Genomic DNA, 22,155 nt, shown 5'->3' with positions numbered 1-22,155 from the left:
TACAACTCCTCCCAGGGGACGGTCCCTCTGGCAATAACCCTTCAGCCTGCTTCCTGCAGCTCAGTACGTCAACAAGCAGTATAACGTAAACTAATAGGAGGGGTGGGTGCTGTGTCCGTCAATGAACTTCAGAGAAAAGGTTTTTACGGTGAGTACAAAAATCCTATTTTCTCTTTCGTTCATTGACGGACACAGCTCCAATAATCTTGACCGTAGGGACGTCCCCAAGCAGTGTGTCATAACGAGGGGTGGGAACAGCAAACATAACTTCACCCACAACCAGAGGTGCTCCCCAACGGAGGAGTCACCACCTGAACCAACCGCAGCAGAACTTGTGGTCAACATATGCATCAGAATGCATTGACATTTAAAGCGTAACTTTCTCTAACAAAAGGAAATGGTGTAAATTGCAACAATTACATGGCCGCCTGCAAAACTTTGCAACCAAAGCAGGCATCCGAAGATGCGTTTACATCAACTTTGTAAAACTTTGTAAAAGTGTGAACGGATGACCAAGTCATTGCCTTACACACCTGGAAGACTGACGCTTGATGTCGGAAAGCCCAAGAGGTCCCAATTGCCCTAGTGGAATGGGCTGTGACAGGAAAGGGGGGCACCTGCCCATTCAAGGCGTAAGCCTTGACCACGATCTGTCTGATCCACCTGGAAATGGTAGTCGACGAGAACGCCAGCCCTTTTTTCGGACCAGCCACCGAAACGAACAGAGAATCCGACTTCCGGAAGGGAGCCCTGGCAGACAGATATACCCTTAGAGCCCGGACCACGTCCAGGGAATGGAGGGCCACCTCCTTAGGATGTGTCGGCTTAGGACACAGAGATGGTAACACAATGTCTTCATTGAGGTGGAAGGCCAAAACCACCTTCGACAGAAAGGAAGGTTGCGGACGCAACACCATCTTACCCCTGTGGATAACCAGATAGGGCGACTTGCAAGACCAGTCTGCCAGCTCAGAAACCCTCCTGGCAGATGTAATAGCCACTAAAAAGACCACTTTCTCAGAAAGAGTCAACAAAAGGAATTTCCCTGATGTTTTCAAACGGCAGTTTCTGAAGCACTGAGCACCAGGTTCAGATCCCACGGAGGTAGGGGTGGACATGCCGGAGGGACTACATGCCGAACCCCTTGCACAAAAGTGCTCACCAATGAGTGAGACGCCAAGGGTCGTTGGAAAAAAAACAGCCAAGGCTGATATCTGTCCCTTGACGGTGCTCAAGGCTAACTTTTGGTCCACTCCTTGCTGTAAGAACAGCAGGATCCTGGCCACGGAATAGGTGCGTGGGCGCCACCCCATCTCCTCACACATGGAGATATAAGCCTTCCACGTACGATAGTATATCTTCCGAGAAGAAGATTTTCGTGCCCTCAGCATAGTGGAAATTACCGAGTCCGACAGACCTCGGTTCCTTAGCACCTGGCTTTCAACAGCCATGCCGTTAAAACCAGCGACGGTAAAGCAAGATGGAGTATCGGACCTTGCGATAGGAGGTCCTCCCGCATCTGCAACCGCCAAGGAGCATCTGCCACCAGGCGTACCAGGTTGGCGTACCAAGGACACCTGGGGCAATCAGTATTACTGGAATCCCCTCGGCCTCCACTCTGTGGAGCAGACGGGGTAACAGTTTGAGCGGAGGGAAGGCGTAAATCAGCTGGTACTGCTCCCATGGAGATACCAATGTGTCTGACGTGTCTGCCCAAGGATCTCTTGTCCTGGACACGAACCTCCTCACCTTTTGATTGAGCCGAGAGGCCAGAAGGACCACATCTGGTGTGCCCCACCGTAGGCAAAGAAGCCTGAACACCTTCGGATGCAGAGCCCATTCTCCTGGGTCCAGCATCTGATGGCTTAGATAGTCCACCTGCCAGTTTTCTACTCCCGGGATGTATATGGCCGACAGGGCCAGTATGCGTCGATCTGCCCACCGAAGGATGTGAGCGACCTCCCGTGCTGCAGCCGAGCTTCTTGTTCCTCCTTGATGGTTGACATATGCCACCACCGTGGAGTTGTCTGACTGAATTCTGATCGGACGTCCTTGTAGTCTCATCAACCATGTGGAGAGGCATAGCCTGATTGCTCGAAGCTCGAGCACATTGATCGGTAACTGGGATTCCTCCCTCGACCAGAGGCCCTGGGTCGATTATACTCCCAATACTCCACCTCAGCCGGTCAGGCTGGCGTGTGTTGTGATCACCATCCAATGAAGAGGTGGAATGATTTCCCGGACCGAAGGGCCGGAGATCTCAGCCACCAGAGAAGAGAGTCCCTGACTAACTGGCTCACCCGAATCTGCCAATTCAGGGATAACGGAGATTTGTCCCATTTGGACAATATCTCCTTCTGCAGGACTCTGGTGTGGAACCATAAGGCCCAGAACTCGCATGCAGAAATGCAGCGAAGACCACCTGTGGTTCCTCAACAGCTTCCTGAGAGTCTGCAGTTTGTCCGAAGGGAAAAACACTCACTTCTACGGAGTCCAGCAATAAGCCTAGGTACTCCAGACGTTGAGTCGGCACTAGTACCGACTTCCTGAGGTTGAACACCCACCCAAACTCTTGTAGAGTGTGCATGGTGATCGCCACATCCTCTCTTAATTCTGAGGCAGAAGCTGCTTTCAGAAGGAGATCGTCTAGGTAACCCACAATTGCGATTCCATGTTGTCGCAACAACGCCAAAATTGGAGCCAATACTTTGGTAAAGAATCAGGATGCTGAAGCCAGACCAAAAGGGGAGAGCCACAAACTGGTAGTGGACTTCCCCTACTGCAAATTGCAGAAACCTCTGATGCCTGAGGCATATGGGTATGTGCAGGTATGCATCCTGGATATCCAGAGATGCCAGGCAGTCCCCCTGATGGAGTGCAGCGACTACGGAGCAAACTGATTCCATTCTGAACCTCTGTACTTTCACAAAGCAATTGATGGCTTTCAGGTCCAGGATTGGACGTACCCCTTCCTTTTTGGGGACTACAAACAGATTGGAATAGAACCCCTGAAACCTTTCAGTTTCTGGAACATGCACTATCACCCCGCAGCTGAGCAGGTCCCTTACTGCCCCAAACAGGGCCTCCCGGCGAGCCAGGAGTAAGGGTATGCTGGAGGGAAAAAATCTGTTTGGTGGCCAAGAGAGGAACTCTATCTTGTAGCCCGATGAAATCAGTTCGCAGACCCATCGGTCAGACAGCCGAGAGGTCCACCGAACTGCAAACTCCCGAAGGCGACCCCCCACCCGTGTGTTGGGCGGGGGCCAACCTTCATGCGGTAGCACTCTTGCCACTGCCTCGGTCCTCCTGACGGTGGGGTCCTTAAAATGCAGGGAGTCCCTTCTACCGGGATCGTGGTTACTTTGTTTAACCTGGATACTGGGGGGTCCACGACCGGGGGAGCCGACTATTCTTTAAGCAGGCTCTCCTCAAAGGGCTAACGCACCGCCATTCTTTTTGGGACCGAAAAGGTCCGTTGCGGGCTTCCCCATTCCTTGTATATGAACTTATCAAAGTAAGTCAGATACGGGCTGGCTTACGGGACCCAAAAGGGCAGAGGATCCTGCCGCATCCTGTATTTTCAGGGTATCACGCACAGCGGTGATAAGTGCTCCAGCTAGCGCTTTTTCCTGCGTGGACCCAGAATCATTCTCACTGTCCGATCAGTCCTGGTCAGCATCCTCTGACACATCAGAACAGGGGCCGCCAGTCACTGCGGGGCCCGAGTCTAAATCAGAGCTCTCCCCGGAGGACGGGGGGGCAGGGGCGGTTTCTTTCCCCTCTTGTGCCCGCACGCCGCCTCCACCCTAGCAACAAACGTTTCAATGACCTCGACAAAGCTTCCAAAGGCACTGCACTACTTGCAGGCGAGCCGGTTGCAATTGCAGGGAGGTCTGGGGAAGAAACGCCTGCTGCTGACGTCATGCTGACCCACCCTGTCTGCCACCCTTGGGGACTTAGGACAAGGTGCTTCTTCCACCCTCCTAGCTGCTACAGACTGAGGGGCCCCCACCGCAGAACTCACCACCCTGACCGAGTGCTGCGTCATGCTGCTGCTGATGGCTGTATCCTGTGTCAGCTCACAAGTGTCCAGGAACAAAAACCGTGCTGTTCTGTGGCACAGGAACCAGCGCTGTGGGGAAAAACCGCGCCGAGGCTACAAGAAAATGGCCGCCGGGTGCCCTGTACAGGAAGAAAAAACAGTGAATAGGGCCACCAAACTCAGAGAAAATGGCCGCCGCCAAGCTTCTCACAGAGGCTAACAGAAAATGGCAGACGATCACTGCTGTACACAGAAAATGTACAGATAATTGCGGCGGTCAGCGCTATGGCAGCAGCACATGCAGAGCCCACAGACATCTAGAGAGACAGATGACAGCACAGAGACACAGACAGTCAGCGCAGCCCCCAATCAAGGATCAGAGCCCCCTGTGGGACCCCTGGCTCAGGTACACACAGCGCACTACAGCCCAGTCATGCAGCATCCCCCACGGGGGGGCGCGGGGACAATGAGAGAATAAAGGGAGAAGAGGGACCCCGGGACCCCCTAATCGACCTCCCAGGGAATGCCCAGCTGCTCTGTCCTGCCAAGACAGGAAGAGTTGTACTTACCATCCGGACAAGCTGGAGGCATCCAATCACAGACCCACACTGAGCAGTTTGGGGTGGCTGCGGGCCACGGCACACTGTGACAAAGACATCCGTAGTCTGGTCATATATGTGCCCCGGAGCATTGTGCTCACCGGCCGCCCCTGGAGCCTGAGGGGCATGTCGTGGCCGACCCAGCGCGTAGCTAGGGCCTGCACACGCTTGATGACCAGGCTGGGGAGACTACAAGGATCTAGAATATCCAGCCTGTCACCCAGCTGGCTGTTGATAGAAGATCACACGATCTTAAAATCTTGCGCAAAAGGCAAAAATCCAGAAACAAATCCCCAGGACCGATGGTCCCAACAGGGAGCCTAGGTCCTTCTTCACTAGGCAGAAAAAAACTGAGCTGCAGGAAGCAGGCTGAGGGGTTATTACCAGAGGGACCACACCCTGGGCGGAGCTGTACAGTTCTGTTGCTTTTCACATGTAATACATGTTCTGCCTAGTCCTCTCCTGAAGGTGGAGTAATAACCCTACGGTCAAGATTAATGGAGCTGTGTCCGTCAATGAACGAAAGAGAAAAACCTTCTGTCTTTAGAACCACTTTTTTTAAATCAAGGTTTTTATTAAAGTGTAAAACATGTCAATGCAGTTCTGAGGCCAATCCACTGTAAAGAGATGTCATCCACCCATCAACAATCAGATTTAAAGTTACTGTAACGCTAACATTTATAAACAAACAGTTATACTTACCTGCTCTGTGCAATGGTATTGCAGATAGTGGAGGCTTATCTCCTGTTCTGGAGTACCCCACTGGCACTCTCAGCTCCTCTTAACGAGTGCCCCTTAGCAAGCCGTGTACTGAGATGGCACCATGAGCAGGCGTGCTCCTCAGCCAGACTGTGTGCATCCACATGCAGCATGGCTCAGCTTGGCCACACACACCACCACCCCCCCCCCCCCATGCTCCCACCTCACAGGATTCGACTGGCAGAAGCAATGGCTCCCACTGCTCTCAGTGTATCCTGTGAATTCAAAAAGAGAGAGCAGCACTTTAGAACCAGTGTATGTTTAGTCATTTTTTTTTTTAAAGTTGTTGGGTTTCCATTAAAAAAAAAAAAAAAAAAAAATTTACCCTCACTTCCTGTTCGGCTCATAGGGGATTAAACAAGCAGAGATTGAGGAAAAATCTGCAATAGGAGATACATGCCGCAAAAAGATAAGAAAAAGGGGGACAAAAAAAAAAAAAAAAAAACCACCACAAGGTTCTTTAGGCCTAATAAACAGCAATTTAGCTAGTGACATTGTAATAAAAGTAAAGTAAAGTAGACAGTGATAATTCTAATAGCAAAACATGCATGTACGTAAAATGCATGTAAATATACATACTGTATAAGCCGTTTCCTATTTTAGCAACTGGACACCACATGCATTAGCCCGATTTTATGTTTCAACTGGTGTGCAGAGGACAGTATGAAAATGGATATATCAAAAGGATATACAGTTAAACCTTGGTTTGAGAGTGTTTAGCAAGACAAGCAAAATGTTTAAATAAATTCTGACTTAAACAAGCGCTGTCTTGATAGAAGAGTAGAGTATAAACAACTGGGTATAAAACAGAACAGAGGTGCCTCTAAGTGTAGCAATATGGTTACATTTAACGAAGGTACAACATTCAGCAACTCACATGGTTGATGATTAAAACAGGCACATCTAAGTATGCAGGTATCTGGGGTAAGGCCCCTTTCACACTGGGGCGGTTTGCAGGCGTTATTGCGCTAAAAATAGCGCCTGCAAACCGCCCCTAAACAGCCTCCGCTGTTTGTTCAGTGTGAAAGCCCGAGGGCTTTCACACTGAAGCGGTGCGCTGGCAGGAGAAGAAAAAAATCTCCTGCGAGCCGCATCTTTGGAGCGGTGAAGGAGCGGTGTATTCACCGCTCCTAAACCGCTTCTGCCCATTGAAATCAATGGGACAGCGCGGCTATACCGCAGAAATACCGCGGCTATAGCCACGCTATACGAGGGGTTTTAACCCTTTTTCGGCCGCCAGCGGGGGGTTAAAACCGCACCACTAGCGGCCGAATACCGCGGTAAAACAGCGCTAAAAATAGCGCTGTTTTACCGCCGACGCCCCCTACCGCCCCAGTGTGAAAGGGGCCTTAAGCTGTCCACACAGATCATCCTCCTCACCGCCATCGATGTCATCGCTTCCAGGCTGCACTCCACAAGCGTTTCAATCCTTGCTTACAGATCGCTCTACTACAGGGTAGTCTTCCCGGTCACGAGCGAAGATTGACAGCGGTGAGAGACGGTCTACGTGGACAGCTTTACCCCATATGCCTGCATACTTAGATGTGGCAGTTTTAATCTTCAAATCATGTGAGTTGCTAAGAGCCCATTCACACAGGGGCAACTTTGGATCCGACTTCAAGTCGCCCCTAGTCGCCTCAAGTCGCGCTACATGAATAAATCAATGTAAGTGAATGGATCTGTCTTAATGCACACTACTGCAGTCGCTCCGACTTCAGAAAAGGTTCCTGTACTACTTCAATCCGATTTGAAGGCAACTTGTACCCATTGATTTCAATGGAAGTTGCCTCCAAGTCTGATCACTGTTCATACTGAGGCAACTTTACAGGAAGCAGAAAGGAAACAAAGTAATTTCCTCCACTAAACAGCCGGCCCCCTCCTTCTCACACACAGCTGATAAGCTCTGATTGGCCACTTGTAAAGTTCCCTGTCCTGGAGGCGACTTCAAGTTGTGTTGTAAGTTGCCCCAAGTCGTGCTGTGATTCATACTCAAGTCGTGTCCAAGTTGCCTCCCAAAGTCGTGCTGGAAGTCGTGTTGCCCCTGTGTGAATGGGCTCTAAATGTTGTACCTCAATAAATGTAACCATAAATGTAACCATATTGTTACACTTAGAGGCACCTCTCTTCTCTTTTATAAACTGTAGCTCCTGTTGGATTTTGCTTCCAATCCCCTTGTGGAGGCTGCCATTTGTAAATGGACATTTTATGGTTACACAACCTATCACATTGCTATAATCTTTTTATATGGACTATAAACTGAAGGACCTATGAATAAATGGTTGTGGAACGAATCAGCTGAATTTACATAATATCTTATGGGAAAATTTGCTTTGATATACAAGTGCTTTGGATTACAAGCATGTTTCCGGAATTAATTATGCTCGCAATCCAAGGTTTTACTGTAGATACTTTACCATAGCACAGTCCCAAACAAATTTTTTTTTTTTTTTAACAGTGTAAGTTTTTATTAAAGTCTGAAGGGTATACAGGCAAGTATAAACTCAATATTCTTAACGGGTACAAAAATAGTGGCTCAACCTTTAGATAAGAACTGCCCACGACATGTTTATGTGTAGAACGTGATACACAAAAGGCATGCAAGTATCTTTATGTTCAAGTAAACAAAGAAGTTCCTTCAGAAAAATCTCCATAAGTTTTTTCCCCTTTTAAATACACTCGGTCTTTCTCTAAAACATCCAAACTGACTTAAACAGGGCTGTTACCAGTATGAACACGACATTTTTCTTCTAAAACTTTCTACTCACTGGGGGAAAGAAACAGAATGTTGCAAGCTCTATTCCTGAGGAAATGGACCAGATCCTGCTTCTAACAAAAGGGGTGGGAAAAAAAGCAATTTTAACCACTCAAAAACTGGGCACTTTCGCTCCCTTACTGCCCAGGCAAATTTCCAGCTTTTGGCGCTGTCACACTTTGAATGAAATTTGTGCACTCATGCAACACTGTACCCATATGAAAATGTTTATCAATTTTTTTAAACAGGTAGAGCTTTCTTTTGGTGGTATTTAATTACCACATTTTTTTTTGTTTTTTTGCTCAAACAAAAAATTTAAATAAAAAAAAAAAAAAAAAAAAAAAAGGAAGAACGCCATCTTTGTTTCGGTTAAAACATTTTGCAAATAGGTAGTTTTTCTCCTTCACTGACGTGCGTTTATGAGGTAGCACTTATAGGGATGCACTGATAATCACTGTCAGAATTGCCAGTTTTCCTTACCTTGTTCTGTGACAGCACATGAGCAAAGGTATGCAGGATAACCAGCAAGTTTGTTTACATGTGATCAGCTGTGTCTGGACACAGCTGATCACATGCTAAAGAGCCGCTGTGATTGGCCCTTTACTGATTTATGATCACCTGTGTCCAAAGGACACAGCAATCACTGAGCGTGCTCCAGGTGGCATGGTTCTGGGAGGACAGCCAAGGATGCTCTTCCAGAACTGGACGATCGCGCTACAGCTGTCTTTTGGCTATAGCGTGGCCGAGGAAATGGTTAATTTACCTGCAAATTTCAAATATTGGTGTAAAGTACAGGACACGGGCAAATTATTCATAGCAACAGGGTTATAGGCTCGTGCCAGCAAGTTCTTGGACACTGGAAAAGCTTTCATAGATATGCACCCTGGGCATCTGTTTCTTTAACCCTACCCCACTGCGTGAGCCCTCGGTTTTGTAGCAAGCAATGAAAGTAACCAAGGAATTGAAGGGAGGGTGTCCTGTACTGTACTCCAAATATGGAATTTACAGGCAAGTTCACATTCCACTTATCCTACTCATACCGCACAGGACACAGGCTTTGGGACATCCACATGCAAATCACTGATAACAATGGGCAACAACAAAGGCATACAACTGTGCCAAAAGGCGCAACAAGGGTTAAAAGACCCAACTTTAGAGTACCGCTGCAGTCAACCTGGTAGAACTTTGTAAAAGTATGAACAGAGGACAAGGTGGCGGCCTTGGCTACAGAGGCCTAGTGCCAGAAAGCCCTGAGTACATTCATTAATCAGGTGAAGTGGGCACGTAAAAGGCACAGGAGATTTGTCCTTAGGAGTGCAATATTTAGTGATGAGATTACTTGTCTATCGAGCAATGGTGGATTTAGAAGCAGGGGGGGGGGGGGGGGTCCCTTTCGAGGTCCTGAGAACAAAACAAATAGGGAATCGGCCTTCCTGATCAAAAGTGTTGCTTTAAGGTAGACTCTAATGGCTCCAACTACATCCAGGTCATCAAGAGATTTCCTTCTGATACTTTGGAGCAAGGCATAAGGATAGTAGGATCATGTGCTCATTGAGGTGGAAGATGGATATTATCTTAGAAGGAAAAAGGTCTTGGGCTCAAGACTACCTTGTCATTGTGAAGGATAAGGAACAACTCCTTACAAGTGAGAGCTGACAGCTTAGAGAGACATGTCTGACAGCACCAAAAAAGGGCACTTTGCAGGAGAGGTAATTTAACAATATTTCTGATGGGTTCAATCAGTTTCGCCTTGCGGTATTTCTTACTCCTACAGGCTGTAAATCTTTGTCAGAACTAACTAATGACGGACCTGCCTTTTCCATTTTGGAACGCGTTTACCTCGAGTTTGAAAATGTATGCACTTCATCCTCCCCAATTCAACATGATCTATTCTTACCTGATGAGCTACTTTCTCGCCCGCCGGGCCATATAGACCCACCCAACATTGCGAAATGGGAGTATGACTTGGCCATCAGTTTTCCCGAAAAGCATAAGACATGCATTTTGCATTTTGGGGACACCGCATCTCTTTCCAGCTCTATCCAAGAAGCGCTGGTACAGGGTCCCTTTGTGCTGGCACTGTTCCCAGCATGAGGGCATATACCTCCATATGTTCTAGAGTTGTATGGCTCTGAAGCCCTTCTGGGAAAAGGTTTGTGACCTCATATTCAAACTCACTAATGTTCAAATGGGGGACGATCTGGCAGTCTATCTGCTTCACTTAACTCCTATGTCATCCAAACATTATAAAAGGTCAGGCATGCTTGGGCTCCAACAAGATGGACGCATAGCTGAGAAGCTAGTTGCCGCACCAGATGATACCGACTCACTACAGTCTTCAGCCACCAGGGCTCTCCTTATGCCCAGGAGGCCCAGCGGACACCACTGCTCTCCATATTCAGAGTACTGTGCTTGGTCTCGTTCACCATCCGAAACAGGTTCCTTTCGCTCACACGACGGAGGGTGAACTTGGTCTCCCGCATTTAGCAAAGTGCTATTAGGCAGCCCAGCTGGCCAAATTTTCAGTGGATGACTCTCGCAATGAAAATCCCAAATGGATAGCTATGGAGAGAGTGGCAGTGTCCTTAGTTCTTTATTAAATGGCAACCCATGAAGCGCCAGTCTCCCGTTTTGGCTCCTATGCTGTCTCATTGCTGGGCTATGTGGGACAGGGTGAGGAGAAATCATAACCTTATAAATCGCCCTTCTACCCATTGTCCCACCTTTTTAATAATCCACTTTTTCTCTGGGCTTGGATTCGGAGGCCTTCCGATGGTGGCTCAATAAAAGGTACCTATAGGATCGGTAACTTCTTGACCCCTAGGGAACCCTTTACCTTGCTACAATGGTCGATCCAAACTGAAAATGCCTACCTTGAAGATCTTCGAATTCTTCCAAATTTCCCATTTCCTATTTGGGACCAGGGGTTCTTGTGGATCCCAGGGTAACTTCTTAGGAAAAATGAAGCACCCACAATGTGGGTCAGAGAGGTGGGATTTCGGTCATTTACAGGCTATTGCTGGAAACCGCTGACAAACTGTCTTACATGTGGGCCTGGGACTTGGCTTGGGAGAAGGATTCGGACCATTGGCACACCTATTTCCACTCAGCATAAAAGAGAGTGTTTCAAAAATTTCCTTGGTGGAAGTGAATGTGAAAGTTATAACTAGATGTATATGGCCCCTTCTTGTCTCTTAAGGCTCTTTAAGAATTCCTCGCCATTGTGCTTTTGAGGCGGTCACTCTAATTGCACCATGTATCATACTTAGTGGGAATTTCCTAAACTGCGGGGCTTCTGGAACAACATCTTTGCCTTAATTAGGAGCGTTCTTGGGGGCCCCGGTACCTCAACTTCCCCGTGTTGCCTTACTAAATGAACCATTAGAGAAGCTCCCCTGTTCAACACAAAGAATGATTTTCTTTAAGTTATTGACTGCTAAGCTCACTATAGCTTGCTCTTGGAAACGACCCTTCGTTTCAATTTCTATGTTCCTGCGCAAAGTGTCTCTGATTATGCTCAACGAGCACCTCGCCAGCAAATTTAATGGCACTTCACAACGATTTGAATGGGCTTGAAGCCCATGGACCACCTATTTCCAGACTAACCTTTAGAGATCGGCAGTCTAGCCTTTTTTTTTTTCTTAATGTGCCTTATTGTTTTTCCTCCACATTTCCTCTTTTTCCTCTTTTTTTTCCCCCTTTTACTTATCTCCCCCTTTGTATGCATCGTTTTTCTCTCACAATGTATATCCCGTGAGAGCATAGAGTACAGGAAAACATGGTATAGATGTTCTATTCTCTAGGACAGATGGTCCTATTGCTTGTTGTATGGATGATAATGTGGTATTTGGATATTTTTCAGTCCTTCCCTGTTCGGTTACGTATACCAAGCCATATATTTTACTATGTCCCGCCAGTGCTCTGGACTCACTTTCGTGTGTATGTTTGTACTCTACTTTTTCAAAATATTAAAAAAAAAAAAAAAAGGGAAGAAGATTGAAAGGAAAGCTCACTTACGATTCAGTTACTTAATGCTGCCAAGACCCGCATCCCCGCTTTTCTGGAAGCAACCTATTGCTCCCCCGATATGTGTTTGGTTACACAAAAAATTGAGGAAAGATAGTGGATGAGTGGAAGGTATCCTTGCCTCCTGGGAGGCCGCTTCTGCCTCAAGGGCCATTGTATGGGACTTCTAGGGTCGAGCGCCTGCTTGAACTTTTCTCACTCTACTGCTTCCCCCCTCCCCATTTTTTCCCCCCGTACTCTGGAGGCCCAGAATTATAGCACACATACACACATATAATGCAAACCCTGAAGGTGGAACAGGGGCACCTGCTTTTTCTGTGAAGCCACAGCTTTTCTTTTTCTTTTAGTACTATTTGTAGAGGGTTTTCCAGACATGTTAATTTGCTTTTTTAATGGTATCCGCATTCCGTATTTTGCTAAAAAGTTTAAAATAAAGAATAAAAAATAAAAAAGGGGGGGGGGGGGTTTCCAGGTAGATAATAGAGGTTTCTGGAAGTGGCTTTTCTTGCTTTCAGCAAAGTAGGATTAACAGACTCAGAGAGCCCCCTTTATCTCTTAGGACCTGAGCTTCAACAGCCATGCTGTTGTAGCTAGAAACAGAAGCAGGATGGAATAGAGGGTCCTGAGACAGCAGATATAGCCTGTTTGGGAGAGGCCAGAAGTTGTCTGTATACCAGGATGATACTTGGTCCTGGCCACAAAGAGGTAGTTTGTTGTTGAATCAGGGGGGTAGTATGTCTACATCCAGAGTTCCCCCATTTTTGACATAATAGATTGAAGATGTCTGGGTGATGGGCCCATTCCCCTTGATCCAGGCTGTGGCAGCTGAGGTAGTCCACTTTACAGTTGTCCACTCCTGGGATGTGGCCTGCAGGGATCGCTAAACAGTGAGATTCTGTCTATTAGTTTAGGAAGCTTACTTTCTTAAAGGCTGCGTTACCCCTGGTGCCCCCTTGATAGTTGACGTAGGACACAGCCATGGCATTGTCTGACTGCACCCTGGCTGGTTGTACTTGCATTAGGGGAGTCCAGCATTGCAGAGCCAGTTTCAGGATGTTGATGGGGAGCTTGGCCTTCACAGATAACTAGGTTACCTGGACTGTGAGGGACTGGAACACTCCTCCCCAGCCTGAAAGACTGTCATCTGTTATCACTTTCCAGTTGTAAGGCGGGAAAGCCTTCCCTACTGTTAAGGCTGGGCTGAAGGTCCATAGATTTAGGGAATTTCTTGATTAATTGGGAAAAGGAGCATAGATAGAGAGAAGGAGCATGTTTGTTCCAGGTTGACAAGATATTTTGTTGGAAACTCTCATGGAAAATCCAGAAGCCAGTCAGCTTCTAACTTCAGCTTGCTCAATTAAACACTGAAAATAAACCTGGAGGCCAATTGGTTTCTATGCAGTGTTGCACCAGATTTTCCCCTCTCCAGTTTTAGTATATCAACCCCCTTAGAGTTATGCTAAGTGGCAAGGTGAGAGTTCATGCAGGATCCAGTGCCCCAAGGTTTTAGCAAGGTTGCACCCATCCTGGTGCACGGCTACTATCTGTGGCATTAGAAAGCAGGGAAGATAATGATTGAAGAGTTAAAGAATAAAAAAAAAAAAAAAAAAAAAAAAAAAAAAAAAAAAAAAGGGATCATAATAATGGGTAAACTAAGAGTGATTTCTCAGCAAAGTACTCATAGAGTGGGGTAGGGTTATAGGCGAGAAGGCAAGGAGACATGTCCCCCAAAGCTTTGCCAGCGTCTAATCACCTGAAGGTACAAGTCTATAACCCAGGGTCTATGAATACTTTACCTGTGTCCTGTACTGTATGAGTAAGGTTACGATTTTACAGCTGTTGTGTCCCTATCACAGCGTTTCCCATTTTTTTCTTTGACCTGGTGAAAACCCAGCCATCAAAACTGGAAGAGAGTAGAAATGTCTGCTGATAGGCCCCAGACAGCAATAAAAGCCAAGCATTTCTATCCTTTCTTCACTCTATTGGTAAATACATAAATGGTTTACTCTTTTTTCCCCATGTTACAACGATGCACACAACATGCACGCACAATCCCCCCATGCCAGGATTAAATAACAAGTTTCTTACTTTTTTCCATTTTGCAGGATATTCTTGAAACACCTTTACTTAAGGGAAATCCATTCACTTGCATCTGTCCTCTATCATAGCTGATGTTAAAAGCCACCTTTATGTCAAAAAAGCAAAAATAATGATCATAAAAAAAATAAAAAAAAAAAAAGGAATAGAATCATAATAAAATTACTCCACTCATGATTTCTGGTTTTATTTATTTTTTTCCACTCTAACGTCTTGGTAACACATTCTATCCCCAAAGCAGGAGGATGACGTTTGTGGAATATTATACATGTACAGTATCTCACAAAAGTGAGTAAACCCCTCACATATTTTATTATATCTTTTCATGTGACAACACTGAAGAAATTTAAAAAAAAAAAAAAAAAAAGTTTTTTTGAAAATGTTTAGGTGTTTAAAAGTGGAGGTAAATGTCTTTTTTGCATGTGTGCGCTGTAATATTTTCTTCTACTGTACGGTCTTATGGCTGCACCATCTTTTTTTTTTAACCAGAAATTCAGTTTATTGAGGTTTATACCAGTTATACATATACAGTGCAATTGGGTCAAGTTGAGGTATACATTCTATCATGAGATATACAAACGTTGACAGTCACAGCAGACTTCATATCTGTGTACAGATGTGTATCTAATACTTATGTTGAGGCAGAGTAATTCACAAATTGGTCACAATTTCCAACTGCAATTCATATAGTACAAGTTTCACTATCCTCCAGCCAACGATCCCATATATTGGAGAACTTTTGCAGGCGACCTCTGAGTATACATAATTTTTCTATAGGGAAGGGTATCATTTGTATCTTTTTTCCAATTTTGTATTGTTGGGGGCATTGCTTGCATCCAGACTTTAGCTATTACTTTCCTTCCTAGGAATAATGTTTCAGATATAAAATATAGCTAGGTATTTATCTACATCAGCATCAGGTAGTAAACCTAGGAGACATAATTTTGGATCAAGACCCACAGGTGAGCCCATAATGTCATGTAGAAACTGTATTACCTGTAACCAGTAGGATTGTATTTTCGGGCAGCTCCACATTAAATGGTAAAAAGAACCCGGAGCCAGTAGACACATAGGACTTCTATTTTGTTGAAACTTAGCCAATTTTATTGGTGTAATGTATGTGCGATGCACAATATTTAGCTGTGTTAATCTATCCAATAATTTAGGGGAAGCCACCCCAATGGCCTCCAAGATTTCTACCCAGTCTGTTATCAAGTCTTGTTCCCATTTTTCTTTTGCTATTTTGGATATTTTATGAGATCTATGTAATCTAAGGGCATAATACAGATTTGATATAAGCTTAGTTGAGTCTGCTCCAAGTATAATACCAACAACCGACGGGGTGTCAAGAGTAATGTCAATGAAAGCCATTTGCGCTCTAAGCACATGTCTGAGCTGTAAAATACCTAAACAGTAGCTGGTTTGGAAGCGAAAATCTTTCCTTGAGTGACTGGAAGCTTAAAGGCCCATCTGCAGTGCATCCCCAAATCTGGGGATCAGGTATCGTTTTCAGCGCAGGTAAGTGGTCATTTAGCCATAACGGGGTGTGTGAATGTATGTTGGACTGATTTTGTTTCTTAGTTGCTATTTCCCACATTTTTTAAATGATGTTTCAACACGCCCATATTGAAACGTGCAGCATTATGTTGATATTTTCCCTTTCTAAAGATTGCCTGAATCGGGGTAAGCAATACATTTCCCGGCTCATCACACACTAAAGATCTATATCTCTGAGCTTCAGTAGTATTAAAGTAGTATATGTGCGACAGTTGTGAGGCCACATAATAACCTTGGATATCCGGGAGAGAACATCCTCCCTCAAGAGTGGGATTTTTAAGAATATGCCATGCTATCTTATGTCTCCCTTGACCCCATACAAAGGAGTTCAAGATGGCTTCCATTTGTTTAAATATTTTAAGTGGGATATATAAGGGAACATGCCATACCATATATAAAATTTTGGGCAGCAGAATCATTTTTATTAAGTTGATTCTGCCCATTACTCCCAAAGGTAATCTTGACCAGACTTGTGTTTTGGATTTAAGCACCAAGAATAAAGGTTCTATATTTAGGGCTATATATTCTCTGAGATCTCTGGTAACTTTAACACCCAGATATTTAATTTCCGCTACTCTCTGCAAAGGAAGCTCCAGCACAACTGCTGTAGGGGGAAATTGATCTATGGGGAGAATTTGTGATTTCTCCCAATTAATTCTCAGGCCAGAGTATTTCCCCATTGTTTCTATCATTTTCAATGCTGCTTGTAATGAGGGACCCTGATCCACCAGGTATAGGATTGTGTCCTCTGCATAGAGACCTAGCTTTTCCCAAGAGTCTCCGCATCTAAGGCCTACTACCTCCGGACTCGCTCTAATCACCATTGCCAGGGGTTCAGCTGCAAGGACATACAGCAAAGGTGACAGAGGGCAGCCCTGTCTCATGCCCCTCTCCAGGGAAATTTGATCGGATAACCACCCATTCACATACACCCTCGCCTTTGGTGTCTGGTACAAAAGCTGTACCCATTTTATAAAGTTGGGGCCAAACCCATAACAACCCAGGCATTCCCAAAGGTAGACCCATTCGACAGAATCGAACGCCTTAGCTGTGTCAAGTGCCACCACCACTCTAGTTCCTGCATTATCATGCTGGGCCTGTAGGTTCATGAACAGCCTCCGGATGTTCATTTCTGTGTTCTTCCCCAGCATGAACCCAGTTTGATCCGGGTGGATCAAAGATAGGATAACTGAATTTAATCTAGAGGATAAGATCTTAGCCAATATTTTAATATCTACTGGCAATAAGGAAATGGGGCTGTATGACTGGGGAGGACTATAATTCGGGCCTCCTGCATTGATGGGGGAAGCACTCCCGTTTCAAAAATTGAGCGGAAAAGAGTCTTTAACTTTGGAGTAAGTGTTTCTGAGTATGTGGTATAAAACTCTAGAGGTAAACCATCTAATCCCGGGGCTTTAGATTTTGCCAACTGGGAGATTGCTATATCTATATCCTGGGCAGTAATGGGGGCCTCTAATGCCTGGAACTGTTCTAAATTTAGACGTGGAAATTGTATCGTGTGCAGGTATGATCGAATCTCTTGGGGAGTGTAGTTGCATTTTGAACCATAGAGTTCCCCATAGAATCGTAAAAACTTTGCGGCCACTAGTGCGGGGTCTGTGATAATCGTGCCATCTGTTTCATGCAATGATACTACTATTGGCGGTTTATCCTCTAGGTGAGCTAAACATGTCAGCATTTTCCCTGCCCTTTCTCCATGTTCGTACATTCTTGTCTTACAGAAAAACAACCGCTGCTTGGCTTTTTCTACCTATAATTGTGACACCACCCGTTCTTGCATTTTAACTTTGTTAAGATTGTCAGGAGAAGGATGAGTGTTATACGCCTCTTCCAAGTCCCGCAGTGTGTCTTCCGTCAAACGCACTATCATTTTAAGTCTTGTAATTCTATTATCCAATACTCTTCCTGCATAGGAGACTTTGATAGGCTGGGAAGAAAAAACTTCAGTTCTCTTTCTATAGAGCTATGGTCCGTCAAAGCTGACAACCAAAATGGATTAAATTATATATATATATATATATATATATATATATATATATATATATATATATATACCATATTAGGCATAGACATCTGTATCCAACTTGGGGAATGGTCTGACAAGGCCCTGGGTCCTCATAACTAGTAGAATGACATGTATATGCCCTTGCAGTGGGATTCCTATACCTCCATACATCAATTAGCGCAAACTCCGCCATAATTCGACATAGTCTAGTCTGTCGATTTGCATTAGCCACATTCCCGGACTGTGCAGGGCAATCTAAGTAGGGGTTCATTGTCATATTGAAATCCCCCATCCACACAGCTGGGACCGTCGGATACTGGGCCATAAAAGATAGGCCTGCCCTAACCACTTCCGAGCTGTAAGGGGGGAATGTAACACGCTATCATTAACACAGGTAATCCCCCTATAGTAGCATGTAAGAATAGAAACCTGCCCTGGTGATCCGACTCCATGGATATAAATTCAAATGGAGTGTTTTTTAGTTACCATTAAGGTGGCCCCTCTAGAAAAGTTGGTGTGTGCGCGCGCTATGGTATGCCCACCCAATCCACGGCCTCTTTAATGCAGCTTGTAGGTGACCAGTAACATGGGTTTCAGTTAGAACTATCACATTTGCTTTCTGTGATTTTAAATATGTAAGGGCCGCAGTGCGTTTGATTTTATCTCTCAGTCCCCTCACATTCCAAGTCAGGAATTTAATTGTAGTCATCTAATCATTCGGTGGAAAATCATGAAGCAGATCACCAGGGTCAAGATAACTAAAAACATTGCACATCCACATTTTTGTAGCATGCCTCTTATTGTACCCATACCTATGCATGTGTGTATCTGGTAAACAAATCCAACATTTATATAGACAATTTTTGGTTTCAGAACTCAGGCCCTGTACACGGGTAACATTCCTCCCAGCTCCGCACCTCCCCAACATGGCGAGAGCATCCAATACCCTAAACAAATTGTCAAAATTACCAACATCCAGCATAAAAACCTGGCTGGAGGTGCATGACTTAATACCGATACTTGGTACATTTCAACTGGTAACCTTAGTCCTATGGGGACGATTGTTCACTGAACAGAGTGTGGTAGAGCAATATAGGGAAACTATTACATCCTCTTGCTTATATAGGAGATGTCTTCTGCTCTCTGGCAAAAAAAAAAAAAAAAAAAAAAAAGGAAGAAGGGGGGGGGGGGGTGAAAAAAGGGGGAAGAAAAAAAAAAAAAAAAAAAAAAACCACCACACAGCCCCCAAACATCCTCACCAAACCCAGCATAGGATGTAGCATATACAGGAAACACAGCCCATGTAATCTCATAAGTCCCGGCTGATGTGGTTCTTTCGATTTTGCCAGCAGCGGAGTGCAGACAGACATACAGTATGCTAAGCTTGTGTAAAGGACACATTCAACCTGGGTTCTTATGCGGTAAGGGAAGCAGGCGAATGTACTTACAGTGGCAGTTTTCCGGTATACCAACTAGGTCGGTCTGTCTCAGCGGTCCAGAAATGACATTGCGCTGCGTGGGGTCTCAAAAAATTGCACCCAATCATCTTCCTCCACCCTGAGCCTGGCATATTTAAGGTGCAGTACCCTTAGGCGACGCTTGACATTATGAAATTGTGATCTCTTGCGCTGTACCTCAGCCACGTGGCCATTTTCTATCTGTATGTTTCCTCTCTCTCTTGTAAGCCGCATAATCTTAACCCAGTCCTTAAAATTCAGAAACTTAGCAATAAGAATGCGGGGAGGTGCTCCTGTAGGTGGGGGCTTAGCTGGTATACGATGTACCCTTTCCACCGCAAACATCACTGAAAAAGCCTCTCGGACGTATGTGGCAATGAGGAGATTCTCCAGATATTCCGCTGGATCTTTACCTTCAGCCCTTTCAGGCAGGCCAATAAATCTGAGGTTGCATCTGCGAATCCTGTTCTCCATGTCATCCTGATGAGAATGGAGCTGTTGGAGCTGTCGCTTCATGTCTTCCGTAGTGTGCTGTAGTGGGTTTAGGATGTCCTCCACAGTGCTTATGCGGGCTTCAGTTTCAGTGACCCTGTCTTTAACTTTGGACAGATCTTGTCTCAGGAGTGAGATGTCAATTTTAACCTCATCAATCTTAGTCGTGAGAGTGGTTTGAAGCGCTGCTATTTCATCCAGTACTTTGGCTGTATCAGCATTCTGACAGTCTTCTCCTGAACATGTGGCGGTGCCATCTTTGGCCTGTCCATCCTCTCCGTCATGCCGATATTTAGCAAGCTTGTTCGCCGTCGCTGTCGTTTTTTTTCGGTGGTGACATAGCGGATCCCGGGTTGAAACAGCGTCTGTAAAGAGCTTTTATATATCTTAATCCGCAGTCAGGCTGAGATACAGGATTTCAGCAAGAGGAGCTCCCGCTATCTGCGTCCTACACCATCGCTTGCCAGGCCACAACCCCGGCTGTACCATCTTTAATGCATCTTTTAGGGTGTGCCCCCCAAATATCTTGTTTGTCTATTGTATGGATTCTGACCAAATCCCTTTGGGTGAGGAGCACCCCACTCCCTCATTAAGTACCTCTCATGTCCACTTTTGTCATGGGTGGAGACCTCAAGATTCTCCCATTTTAGAAGAGTGTATTGCTCTCATGGTTCAGAGAAGCAGGATCTCTCAATCTATGGATAGTGTAGGACCCACTAATCATGGGGTACTTTGTTGCAGTAAGTGGGCTTAGCATCATATAGCAATATGGTGTGACCAAATCCCATATTTTTTGATAATGTTTTTTTGAAAATGTTTAGGCGTTTTAAACTTGCCTTGCTGGAGGTAAAGGTCTTTTTTTGCATGTGTGCACTGTAATATTTTCTTATTTTAACGCTGAAGAAATAACACTTTGCTACAATGCAAAGTAGTGAGTGAACAGCTTGTATAACAGTGTAAATTTGCTGTCCCCTCAAAATAACTCAACACACATTCATTAATGTCCTGTAAATAAGCTGCGCTAAGAGTTAAATAATAGTCCATATAGATAACATCAAAAAAGAAATCTTTATGAATCCTTCCAGAGTAAAAACACCACCACCGTGCACTTAAAAGCAATAGTGTCAAGGCCTTTTAGCTTGCTGGCACTCCCGGTGTGGGGGTAAAACTCCAGGCTCACATAAGATGTCCACATATCCCCATTTTGCAAAGGAAAACCCGGATAACTCAGAGGAAAGAAAGACTTGCCATAGTGTAAAATCCTCCAGATATTTTATTTAAAAAGCAAGTAGTCACTTACATTAAAATTTGCAGAGTTGCGTGTACGAAAAGCCGGCCGGCATACAAACAAAGCGTGACGTCACCACGCTTTCGGAGTGAGAGAACGGGCTCCGTTTTGTTTGTATGCCGGCCTGCTTTTCGTACACGCAACTCTGCAAATTTTAATGTAAGTGACTACTTGTTTTTTAACTAAAATATCTGGAGGATTTTACACTATGGCAAGTCTTTCTTTCCTCTGAGTTATCCGGGTTTTCCTTTGCAAAATGGGGATATGTGGACATCTTATGTGAGCCTGGAGTTTTACCCCCCTACCGGAACACCGGGAGTGCCAGCAAGCTAAAAGGCCTTGGCTGGGCTAAAGCCACTCGCCCTTTTATGCTTGCCATCTGGTAAGCAGGATCAACTACTACGGTGGATTGACACTATTGCTTTTAAGTGCACGGTGGTGGTGTTTTTACTCTGGAAGGATTCATAAAGCTTTCTTTTTTGATGTTATCTATATGGACTATTATTTAACTCTTAGCGCAGCTTATTTACAGGACTTTAGAATTTTGGTGTAATCGCACTATATGCTGCTGCTTATTTATATTTTCTGTTAGCGCGGTTCTCTCCATTTTTATACACATTCATTAATATCTAAACTGCTGGCAACAAAAGTGAGTACACCTCTAAGTAAAAATGTCCAAATTGGGCCCAATTAGCTATTTACCCTCCCCGGTGTTATGTGACTTGTTAGTGTTACAAGATCTCAGGTGTGAATGGGGAGCAGGTGTGTTAAATTTGGTGTTATATCACTCTCACTCTCTCATACTGGTCACTGGAAGTTCAACATGGCACCTCACGGCAAGTCTAAGGATCTGAAAAAAAGAATTGATGCTCTACATTAAGATGGCCTAGCGCCCTAGGCTAAAAGAAGATTGCCAAGACCCTGAAATGGAGCTGCAGCGCTGTGGCCAAGACCATACAGCAGTTTAACATGACAGGTTCCACTCAGAACAGGCCTCGCTATGGGTCGACCAAAGAGGTTGAGTGCACATGCTCAGCATCATATCCAGAGGTTGTCTTTG

The 22,155-nt window shown here is 45.2% G+C and overlaps 1 protein-coding gene across 2 annotated transcripts in view; it reads right to left on the bottom strand.

Moving 5' to 3' along the window:
• Nucleotides 1-22,155, bottom strand: part of GINM1 (glycosylated integral membrane protein 1) — a 112,613-nt gene that overhangs the window by 66,419 nt on the left and 24,039 nt on the right. For both annotated transcript variants that reach the window (XM_073627447.1, XM_073627446.1), the window contains exon 3: nucleotides 14,267-14,363. In XM_073627447.1, coding sequence (XP_073483548.1) covers nucleotides 14,267-14,363 — 97 coding nt within the window. The remainder of the gene's footprint in view (nucleotides 1-14,266; nucleotides 14,364-22,155) is intronic.

Source organism: Aquarana catesbeiana, linkage group LG04 (genome assembly GCF_042186555.1).
Source record: "Aquarana catesbeiana isolate 2022-GZ linkage group LG04, ASM4218655v1, whole genome shotgun sequence".
NCBI classification, from domain to species: Eukaryota; Metazoa; Chordata; class Amphibia; order Anura; family Ranidae; genus Aquarana; species Aquarana catesbeiana.
The sequence above is the reverse complement of the archived record's forward strand: the minus strand, read 5'-3'. Positions and strand labels throughout refer to the sequence as shown.